Source organism: Zosterops lateralis (genome assembly GCF_965231275.1).
Source record: "Zosterops lateralis genome assembly, chromosome: 15".
In the NCBI taxonomy this organism is placed as follows: domain Eukaryota; kingdom Metazoa; phylum Chordata; class Aves; order Passeriformes; family Zosteropidae; genus Zosterops; species Zosterops lateralis.
In genome coordinates this window covers 6,370,723-6,381,018 of record NC_139775.1, presented here as the reverse complement: position 1 = coordinate 6,381,018, position 10,296 = coordinate 6,370,723, and the positions used below count along the sequence as shown (strand labels likewise).

Genomic DNA, 10,296 nt, shown 5'->3' with positions numbered 1-10,296 from the left:
TGCATCAATTCAACAGCACAAGAGGAAAGGACCAGGAGCAACCCCACCTTGTCTGATCAATCCACACAGAATCCCACAATTTACCTGAGTCACCAAAATATAATATACACACATTTAACTATATATATAATTATATATATATAGTTTTATATAAAACAGTAGTACCTTGGCATGCAGAGGTTAGATCCACCAGCACAGCATGATCTTTTCCTAAGATCCCATGCAGCAGGAGTGAACCAGGAGTGAACTCAGTTACTTTATTATTTTTACGTCAACAGGAAATATAATTTGAATACAGAGATTTTTAAAACTAGATTTAATCAAGTGCAGTTAGTAGAGAATTCACAATTTTCTGTACATGAGGACCTCCAATGGAAATTCCTTACCCAAGACTAAAAATTGTGTTACAAACGAGCAGCAGAACAAATCCTCTCACTCCTCACATGGTCAAGTCCACAGAGGTGAGGGTATGCCTGAGAAAAAAACTATGTCAGAGCTCTTCTGTCTAGTCAAAAAACATGAGAGAACAGAGTGCAAGCACAGATTTTATCAAATGGCCACTTGACAAAGATAGAAACTGCCCTAAAAGCATCCTGGCCTCATTTTTAGACAAGATTTGCTAAAGACACAGACTCAGCTTGAAGGCTCTTCCCAACCTCTGCCAGGACAGGACAGGCTTTCCCTCCTGCACTCCACCACCACCTTCTGAAGCACAAAAGTGACCAGAATGTGTTGGATACCCTCTCACTTCCCTGTCTGCACTCAGGGAGTGGTTCCTGTGTCCCTGCTGGTCCCTGACCCTGGCCAGCACACCCCAGGAGTGGCACAGGACAGTGCAACCCCCGCAGCGTGGTCCCCTGGCAGATGAAGGGGACAAAGAATGGGACAGATGCTTCACCAACCTGCTCGTTTTACACTGAAACAAACAAGGGAGAAATCTCATCATCTGCCCCGTGGGCGAGGAAATTGTCACAGAGAACAGTCAGTGGAGGGCAGATTGGAATGGAAGAACACAAAATTCCTGCTTTAGCACAACCAAACCCAGAGGGAAACACCTGCCCACGCCCCCAGCTGCTAAAAGTGTCCTGACAGAACTGAGTCAGTTGGGTCCTACCTGTAGAAAAGGAGGGCTGCAACCCTTTTGTTGGTCCTCTTCCCTCTAGTGGATCCAAATGGGCTTTGTTCTGGGGATGGGAAAACCCCCTGTGGTGATAGGGAAATTTTCTGAGCACTTTTAATAGCCTGAATGACACCTTCAATCACTCTCTTCATGCAGTACCTCATTATCAGTTCATTTTGGGTTTGTGTTTAGAAATGTTACGACGTAAGTTCAGAAATCATTAATCCATAGAAATCTCATATTCCCTTAACAGCCTTGACTTGAAAGGACTTGACTGTGCCATAAAATATTGAAATGTGTTTCCAAAGGTGTCACTGGTTCTCTAACTACTAAAGAGCCCTCACAGTGTTGTAAGGACCAAAGTCTCAGATAAGCAGTGCCACTGCTCTGATTACAGCACAGCATTAACATTTCCAGTCAGAACTTGCCAAAAAAACCACAAAAAACCCAAAGGCAAATTCACAGGTGTGCTGTGGGGCACGACATAAGGAAGCTCAATAAAACATGTAAGGAAACCTCAGCAGGAAGCAGGGAAGGGACATAAACCTTGCTGTTGTCAGGGTTTGTGCAAACTTCTCCCAGCCAAGAGTGCAGGGAAGGGATGAGATCATGACCTACGTGAAGAACTTGAAATGATTTTGACTCTGTTTTGTCCTCTGACATGAGAAGTTGAAACGCAAAATGAAACTGAGAAATCTGGGCTCCATGATTTTAGTGTTTAAATGAAATGTATCTGCCCTCAGGACTTTTATCAAAGGAATTGGATGCAAGAGTAACAACAAACGTTGGAGATCCTGGGAAGAGAAATCCAGGGGTACAGACCTGGCACAAAACTCAGCATGAGTTTTCTCTTTCAGAACAACAGAAATGAAAATGACAATTAATCAGATGCATTGGAAATGAATTCTAGCCACAAAAATAAGCAAATGCCCCGCAAATCAGGAAATGTCATAATGAAATGAATTTGTCAGTGACCCAATCTCAGAGGTTTCTGGCAGCCTTAACCCCTCAGGTACCATTGCTGGTACCCCTTATCAAAATATCATTGGGATATGATTTTCAATTCTCCTTTTGGCATTGGTTCAGCTCTGAATCAGTCCCACATGAACAGAGTTATTGACTCCCACTGTCTCTGCAGCGAGTCCACATGGACTGAACTGCCCTGCTGGATTCCCAGAGCAATCCCTGTGGGTTAATCACAGCTGCCATCCTTCCAGCCATCCCTCCAGCGCTCATCCACACGGGAGCAGTCAAATTCTGACTTCCCCAGCTTCCTGTTCACTTCGTTGTGGAGGAGACACAGCCACTGGGAGAAGCTACTCCTGGTGCTCGTATCGGGTTGGTTTGTCTTTAATCTGCAAACGGGGAAGGGGAAACAAATTCTTTGAAATTTTTGAGAAAGAAGCTGAGAGGAGCAGAAAACTTTAGCACAGAATCCCAGAATGGTTTGGATTGGAGTGGACTTTAAAGATCATCTCATCCCCAGCCCCTGCCATGGGCAGGGATATCTTCTACCAAATCAAACACATCAGCCCATTTCAGTCTTTGCCTTCACTACTTGAGATTGCCAATACAGGGCATTTTAGAGGGTAGAAGAATATTTGTCTCCTGAAAACCAAATTATTCCAAGTCCCAGTCTAATTCCACAACTATTCACAAGCCCACTTTGAACCAGAAAACTCCAAAATCCCCTCAGGGAACCCTTGGAGGCAGCCCAGATCTCAACAGCATGAGGACAAGTGTTTGTTTTTTGAGTAAGTTCATCTGTGATTGATGCAATAATGGAAGAATCCAGTTCAGGTAGCTACAAACCTCAGGTGCAGGAAGAGCTGCTGATATGCAAACTAGCTGCTGCAGCCCAGCACTCCTAGCAAGCCTAGCAAGTCCAGATAAAAACCTGCTGAGGGCACTCACCTTTCCCTCAGATCTACAAAAAACTCACTGAGGAAACTCATCTTTCCCCAGATCCTCAAAAAAAAAAAAAAAAAAAAACAAAAACATGCTGAGACCAGTCACTTGTCCTTCAGAGCCTCAAAAAACCCTCTGAGGCCACTCACCTCTCCCTCAGGTCCTCTGCGCAGTGCTCGCAGGGGTAGAACTTGGAGAAGAGGTTGATGAAGTCCCTCATCTCCTTCTGCTGCGCCCCCGAGGGCCGGTCGGGGTAGTAGGCGGCCATGGTGTGCAGGAAGGCCCAGGTGCTGCGGCCCAGCTGCTCGCTGTCCAGGGGACAGTCCGGAGGGGGCTCCTTGTCCTCCGCCACCGCCACATCCTGCAGAAGGACAGAGGAGTGTGAGGGGACACTGGGGTTGGGGGGGAAACAGCCTTTTTGCGCTGGGTGGGAGGGTGAAGTGGAGGGGAGCACGTCCTTCACATCTTTTCTGAGGACATGGCAGAGCCCCCCTCACACCTTCAATCGGAACATGGCAAAGCCCCCTCACATCCTCTGTGGGGACAAGGCAAAGACCTTTTTATACCCTCAGGGGACATGGCAGAGCCCCCCTCGCACCCTCGGCAGGGGCAATGGCAGAGCCCCCTCACCCCCAGAGAGAAGATGGGGATCCCCTTCCCATTCCCACTGAAGGGAACCCTGATCCCGACTCCTTCACACCCTGAAGGGAACACGCAGCCTCATCCCACTTGAGGGGGCAGGATGGAAGACTGACGGATCTCTGCAGGGACTGGGGATCGCCAGGATTTCCAGGGGGAGGCTCCCGCCGCGCCTCACCGCGCTGCCCGGGGCCGCCTGCTTCCTCTGCTCGCGGAGCCAACTCTTGAAATCCGTGCAGGCTCGGCATGGCTTCTTGGGCGGCTCCCCCGCCGTGCCGTGCGGGATGGCGAAGGGGAAGGGGAAGGAGCCGTTGTCGGTGCCCGGGAAGGGCGCAGACCCCCGACCCGCACGGCCCTCGCTGGGCGCCGCCATTTCGACGCCGCAGTGCAGGACGGGCCGGGGCGGCGCCATTCCCGCCCGTGAGGGGGCTGGCACCCGGCACCTACCCAAGTGCCGTTTGTGGTGTATTTTGACCAAAAAACTGCAGCAAACTCTTGTGTTTAAATATCGCCTGTGAGGAGAACACGGCGCTCCTGCCTGTGCTTCCTCGGTTTTCGCTTCACATCCCCTCGGGTGTGGTGGGGCTGTGCTCACCCCTCGCGGGGGGACACACAGGTCCCGTAGGAAGGAGATCTCCCTCTGCTTCCCCGCCGTGTGAGGGGGCTCTGCCATGTCTTCCCTGAGGGTGTGAGGGGGCTCTGCCATGTCCCCCCTGAGGGTGTGAGGGGGCTCTGCCATGTCTTCCCTGAGGGTGTGAGGGGGCTCTGCCATGGACCCCCCTGAGGGTGTGAGGGGGCTCAGCCATGTCACCTCAGTGGGTGCCAAGGAACAGTTCCCCTCATAAGGCCCTCACAAATGAGCACAAAAGTACATATAAATCTATGTTGATATGGGGTCTGGAGCATCTCCATGTAGAGAGACTGTGGGAGCTGAGCCTGGTCAGTCTGGAGAAGGGAAGGCTGAGAGGGGATCCCATCAACCCACACAGGTCCCTCCCAGGGGTGTCACAGGATGGTGCCAGACTCTGTTCAGTGACAGGACGAGGAGCAATGCATAGAAACTAAAACACAACAAGTTCCACCCTGACACAAGGAAGAACCTCTTTCCATGACAGAGGAAAGAGCAGAGCCCTGGAACAGCTGCCCAGGGAGGGTGTGGATCTCTCTCAGGAGATATCCCAAACCCACCTGGACATGTTCCTGTGTCACCTGCTCCAGGTGACCCTGCCTGGGCACGGGGCTGGACTGGATGATCTCTTCCAAACTCAACTATTCTGGGATTCCAGGATGTGTAGACACTGTGTGTGGCAGAGCCCACGGCACACAGCAGCTCTTCGTGCCAGTAGTGCTGATGGGCACCTCAGCGTTATCTCCAGCAGAGTCATACAATCAACAGGGCGATTTTATAGACAAACAGGTAGATAACTCCATTCAACTCATGCTCCTCTATACAATGCGCCCATATGAAGTTCTGTGTGTTTTTGACAACTGTCACCGTGCTTGTAAATCCATATTGAGGGAGGAGTTTCCTCTTTCTGAGAGTACTGGCACATGTCACACCAAGGCAGGCACTGCCTGGGACTGGCTGGGCTCCTCAAGGTGATGGAGAGCCAGACCTGACCCCAGCACCTTGGTCTTGAATGGACATTTGACATTTCTTCTTTTATTCCCAGAGAGCCACATGCTTGTGAGCACATGAGGGGGATGGCCTGGGCAACGGTCCAGCCTGGCATGAAACTTTGGAGCTTGCTCTTTCACCCCTTGGAAATATTAATTAGCTAAGAATTTCTTAACAGAGGTCACAGGGTGAAAACTTGGAGAGCAGCACAGACTTGCTCTTATCCTTCATTTCACCTTGATTCTGGCATGGTCTTAAAGGTTTGGGAGCCACAAGTCTCCTACGGTGAACAATGTGAATTTTGTGTCCACTTCAGCTTTTCTCCTGTTCATCTCCTGTCAAGTGAAAAATATTATTATTTTGTTTAATGCAAACAAATGTATGACCAAGATGGAGCTGACCAAAATGTCACCTTATATATATATGCGTGTGTGTGATTTAACACAGTGTGGTGTAAAATGTGTATTAGAAAAAGCATAATTTTAGAGAAATACCTCAAGGACTAGCCCTCAAAAATACTTCAACACTTGGTGTGTTTCATGTGGACATGGCTGAGCTGTTCCTGCTCTGTGGAGCACTGAGCTGATGGTCTGGATCTCCATCTTGGGGTCTCTATTTATTAGTGCTGCTTTATTTTTATTTATTTGCAATTTCTTGGGAATCTTTATTTGCAGATTTTTGTGAAGGAGGGAGAAGACACATGAGTAACTGGTAGGAATTGCTGGAATGGCTTTGTGTAAAGTTGTAGATAACCATAAAGATAAATTTCACACGCAAAGGAAAGATCAAGTAGGGACAGCAATATTTTTATGTCTGCTTTCCTTGCCCACCAATAAATGTTTTAACTGATGCTCACAACCCTGTTAATTTTTATATACTCAGGAAAAAAGATAATGAGATACTCAGGGAATTTCCTCTAGAGCTTCATTGTTTGGTCTTCAAGCAATTAAATAGTTGCAGAGATGTTTCCAAATCACAGTAATCTCTTGGTTTGGCCGTTAGCAGACTTTGCTTCCTTGATAGTGACTTAATTTATCACTTAAAATACCAGCATCTTTATTGAAAAGGAAAAAGCTCACAGCCTTGAAGGAGGCTATTGGTTACAGAGATTTGTGCTCCACATTGGACCCCTCGCCCTTTTCCTGCTCAGCTCTAGGAGCAGAGCTGGCTCTTTAGGGAAAGGTCCTCCCAATTTTCCCCACTTGCCTTCAGGTCCAGCATCATCTTGGATTTCAAAGTTTAAAAAATGGAGGAATGCTCAAATTCAAGTCAGAGCAAGGAAATTCACTTTTCTGTCTCTAAATGAATCCAAGTGCAGAGACAAATTAGTTCCATCCAAAGGAAGGAATGTGGTGGAGAGCCGAGGAAGGATGAGGGAACATTCCATCCTGCTCCCCCTTGGACAGCCTAACCCATCCAACCCTCTGCTCCTAACACTGATTTAGGAGCTGGAGTGTGCTAGAGCCTGTTACCAAACTCCTCACACAAATTAGATTTTGGGGAGGAACTCTTCCCTGTGAGAGTGGGCAGGCCCTGGTACAGGGTGCCCAGAGAAGCTGTGGCTGCCTCTGTATCCCTGGGAGTGCCCAAGGCCAGACTGGATGGGGCTTGGAGCAACCTGGGATACTGAGAGTGTCCCTGCCCAGGGCTCCTGGGCACAGGTGCTGCCAGCAAAGCTCCTGTTTTTCAGCTACCCATGCCTGTGAGACTGGGCCCACTGAAGTCACAGATATCACTGAGTATGTCCCTCTTCCTCAGAGCCATGCCTGGAATGGGGCAGCTCAGGAGGTGATGACAGCAGTCACCAGGAAGCAGCAGTAAAACTCATGCTGGAGAGAATGAAAGGCTGTGTTTGCCTTTCTCAGAGCTGTTTGATCTTCTGCCCTTACCTTTGTGCCTGCTAGACCAGAGCTCAGAATGGGCAGCTGACTGTAGGGCTTGGGGAAAGAAGAAGAAATGGGGCTGGACACCCTCCCCCCGCTCTGAGCCCTGCAAAATCCATGGCACAGAGATCCTCGCAGAGGACTTGGGCAAGGACAAAGGTCCTGGCTTAAATACAGCCCCTGAGCAAAGCAGGGTGACCACAGTGAGGGGTTGCTCTGCGGAGAGCAGACACAAGGGGAAATGATCCCAAGGAGGGATGATCCCAAAGAGGCTTCACACAACTCTGTCCCAGCAGTGTGACCCAGGTTCCTGCAGGCTGGTCATTATGGATAGGACAAGGAATAATATTCTCGGAGCCTTCTTCATTTGGGAATCTAAATACCACTGAATATCCAGTAACTTATTTAAAGTTTCAAATGAGGAAATTGGAATGGGTTGTCCAGAGAGGTCCTGGTTGTCCCATCCCTGGAAATGCCCAAGGCCAGGCTGGACAGGCTTGGAGTACCCTGGGACAGTGGAAGGTGTCCCTACCCATGGCAGGGTGTGACACTGGATGGACTTTAAGGTCCTTCCAACCCAAACCATTACATGATTTTTTTGGGGGGAAAAATGTACCCTATGGCTCTCAGGATCCTTACCAAGTGTTTTTATGATGGTTTTTTTGGTATTCCAGCTGAATGTAACTGTTTCCCTCTGCAGGGGAATACAGCAGGAAGCTGCCTTGTATTTACACGTAAGAATGTGAGCCTAAAGTCTGACCAGTGATAAGCCAGCACCAGGCATTAGTCATAGACTTGTCTGAGAAATTACAACTAGGAAATAGCAAAAACAAAAAAAAGAGACATTTATTTCTAGATGAGTAAATCATATTGATCCTCTCTGCTTGCATAAAAGAACTTTATCACCTGCAAAATTTCCTGAAAGTATTAATTTATCACCCAGATATTGGGAAGGAGCCTGCAGCCCCCCTGCCAGGGAATGGCTGAGATGTTGATCTCGGTCCAGATCCATCCAGAACTGTTGAAATGTGTTCAGAACAGTCTGAAGTGTAATACTGAGCACAAGGCACTGCTTTGCTCAAATCTGGGCATCTACACCAGACACTGAGTTTGTTATTTTAAAGTTGGTGCCATTTTTATGTGTGGTTCCTCTTGCTGATAAAAATGAGAATCCATGAGTAATGGTGATGGCAGGGGCAGGGAGAAAACCAAATTATTTCTGCAGGTTGGTTCAGATGGTCCTGCCTGTGTCGTGCTCCGTTCATCCATTCTGAGGATAAACACAGCAAAATTGGGGGTTCCTTTTGTGCTCTTGGAAAATGAAGCACAAAGTCTTCAGTGATCAGCTCCTGTTCCTCTTGGCTTTGCAAAAGGAGAGTGGCCCCTGATTTGGGGTGATTCCTTTTTTCCAGAAGGTGGTCAAAGGAATTCAACACGAAGTCTGCTTCTGTGGAAGAGATTTTCCTCAGGTAACAGTTGTTATGTTTGGACTCCTTAAAAATTAAACTTAAATGAAAGAATAATTCCTTCTGCATTGCTTTTCTCCCACCAGGCTTTTAAGTGAAGATTGGGTCTGGTTTTCCCTGGTTTGTGAAGGGGCCAAGGAACACAAGTTGCTGTCTTTGCTCTGAAATGCGGGTGAACCTTACCCAAAGCTCCTGGTGCTGGTGGAATCCCCAGGAGAGATAAGACTTTGCATACTCTGCTCCACGATGGCCGGGAATGAGGAAAGGGAGAGACTGTGACTAATCTGGAAGGAACAAAACGGTCTTATCTTCAATCAATTTACTATATTTAGCATGATGTAAGAACAGATTTTCCCCCAGTGAAGAGTGAAAACAACATTTGTCCATGTTCGCTGGTGCTGCTGTGCTTGCTATTGGCTGTACTGGTGTTGCTGGGATTTCCCCCCCTGGATTTAGGAATGTGTAGGGCAGGCTGAGCCTCAAACTCCCTTGGAAACTCCACCCTGCTTTTCTTCTCCCTTCAGAGCCCCTTCTTGGGTCCCAGCACGTCCACACAGCGCTGGCCTCGTGCCAAGCGCTCATCAAACACCGCTATTTCCTAAGAAAATAATTCAGGCAACCTCCTCTTCTTGAAGCAGCTTAAATTACATTCTCACCCTCTCTGGAAGATTCCCTCTTGAATTACACTTTTGTCCTCTGCATAACCTTAAGAAAACATGTCACTTTTATAAAAGAACTATGAAATCATTGCAGCAAGCACTTGGTAAACACGACGGTGCGATGTGCGTGCCCCGGGCAGCGAGCAAACCTGAGACGGGCAGAGCTCTCCCTGGGCTGGGCGGGGCCATCCCAAGGGCTTCGCAAAGTCAATGACGCCTCGGGAGTGAGGTTTGAGGGAGTTTGATGTGATGCTGTGATTTTGGATGCTGAAGCAAAGCTGCCTGTGAGGAGTGAGTGACTCCCTGCACTGAAGAGGGATGTGCACCTTGGGAAGCTCCCGTGATGGAGTGGGAAAGGGCTGAGCTGCTGCCTGGGCTCAAAGCGTTGCTGAATTGGGTCTGCCACAGAGAAATGCTTTAATGCCTGCAGCAGCTGCTGAAATTAGAATGAAATGAAATACTTTCTTCTGGATTAGTTACTGCAAAATCTCTCATCCTGGCCTGTGTGAAAGTTCAACTGCTTCCTTTGTTCATGAGGTGAAGGAGACTTTTGTCAACTCCAGTGTCTGGGTTTTCATTATTCTTTTTAAATAAAGGTCTGTTTCTCTATTTATTAAAAGTCTAAAACCTCTTTGTGCTTTTAAAATCGGCTTTTAGCATCTGGGCTTTTCATTAAAGGTGCTGATAGGCCATGTGTCATCGCAGGTGACCTTCAAGAACAGTAAAGGGCAGGTTTTGATCCTGAAGGTGAGTGAGGGAAAGATGAAGCTTGTCCACCAGCTTTGTTCCAGGCCCCCCTGGCTGTGCCCAAAGCTCCTTTCTCTATCTCTTCCTCACAGCTGCAGTGTCCTGAGGGTTTAAGGACTTTTCCTCTCTTTGCCTTTCCTGTGCCTGCCACAGAAGGAGAAATCCCTGATGCAGAGTCCCACACATCATCAGCCATGAGGGGCACAGGTCACTCACCAGCCCAGACATGACTTCTGTGTGTGGGAAAGATGTTCAT

At 48.2% G+C, this 10,296-nt stretch overlaps 1 protein-coding gene across 2 annotated transcripts; it reads right to left on the bottom strand.

The window, feature by feature from the left end:
- Positions 1-243: 243 nt before the first annotated feature.
- On the bottom strand, positions 244-4,079 carry GFER (growth factor, augmenter of liver regeneration; the record flags this gene model as incomplete). Of its 2 annotated transcripts, XR_014591172.1 has the most annotated exons (4): positions 244-473; positions 1,115-2,475; positions 3,178-3,389; positions 3,846-4,079. XR_014591172.1 is itself a non-coding variant. In XM_083872213.1 (3 exons), the coding sequence occupies 3 exons, from the start codon at positions 4,077-4,079 to the stop codon at positions 2,313-2,315; spliced, it is 609 nt and encodes a 202-aa protein (XP_083728339.1). In that variant the 3' UTR covers positions 244-2,312. The 2 variants fall into 2 exon arrangements, 1 of the variants encoding a protein (XP_083728339.1); XM_083872213.1 differs by having other exon boundaries at positions 244-2,475.
- Positions 4,080-10,296: the final 6,217 nt, after the last annotated feature.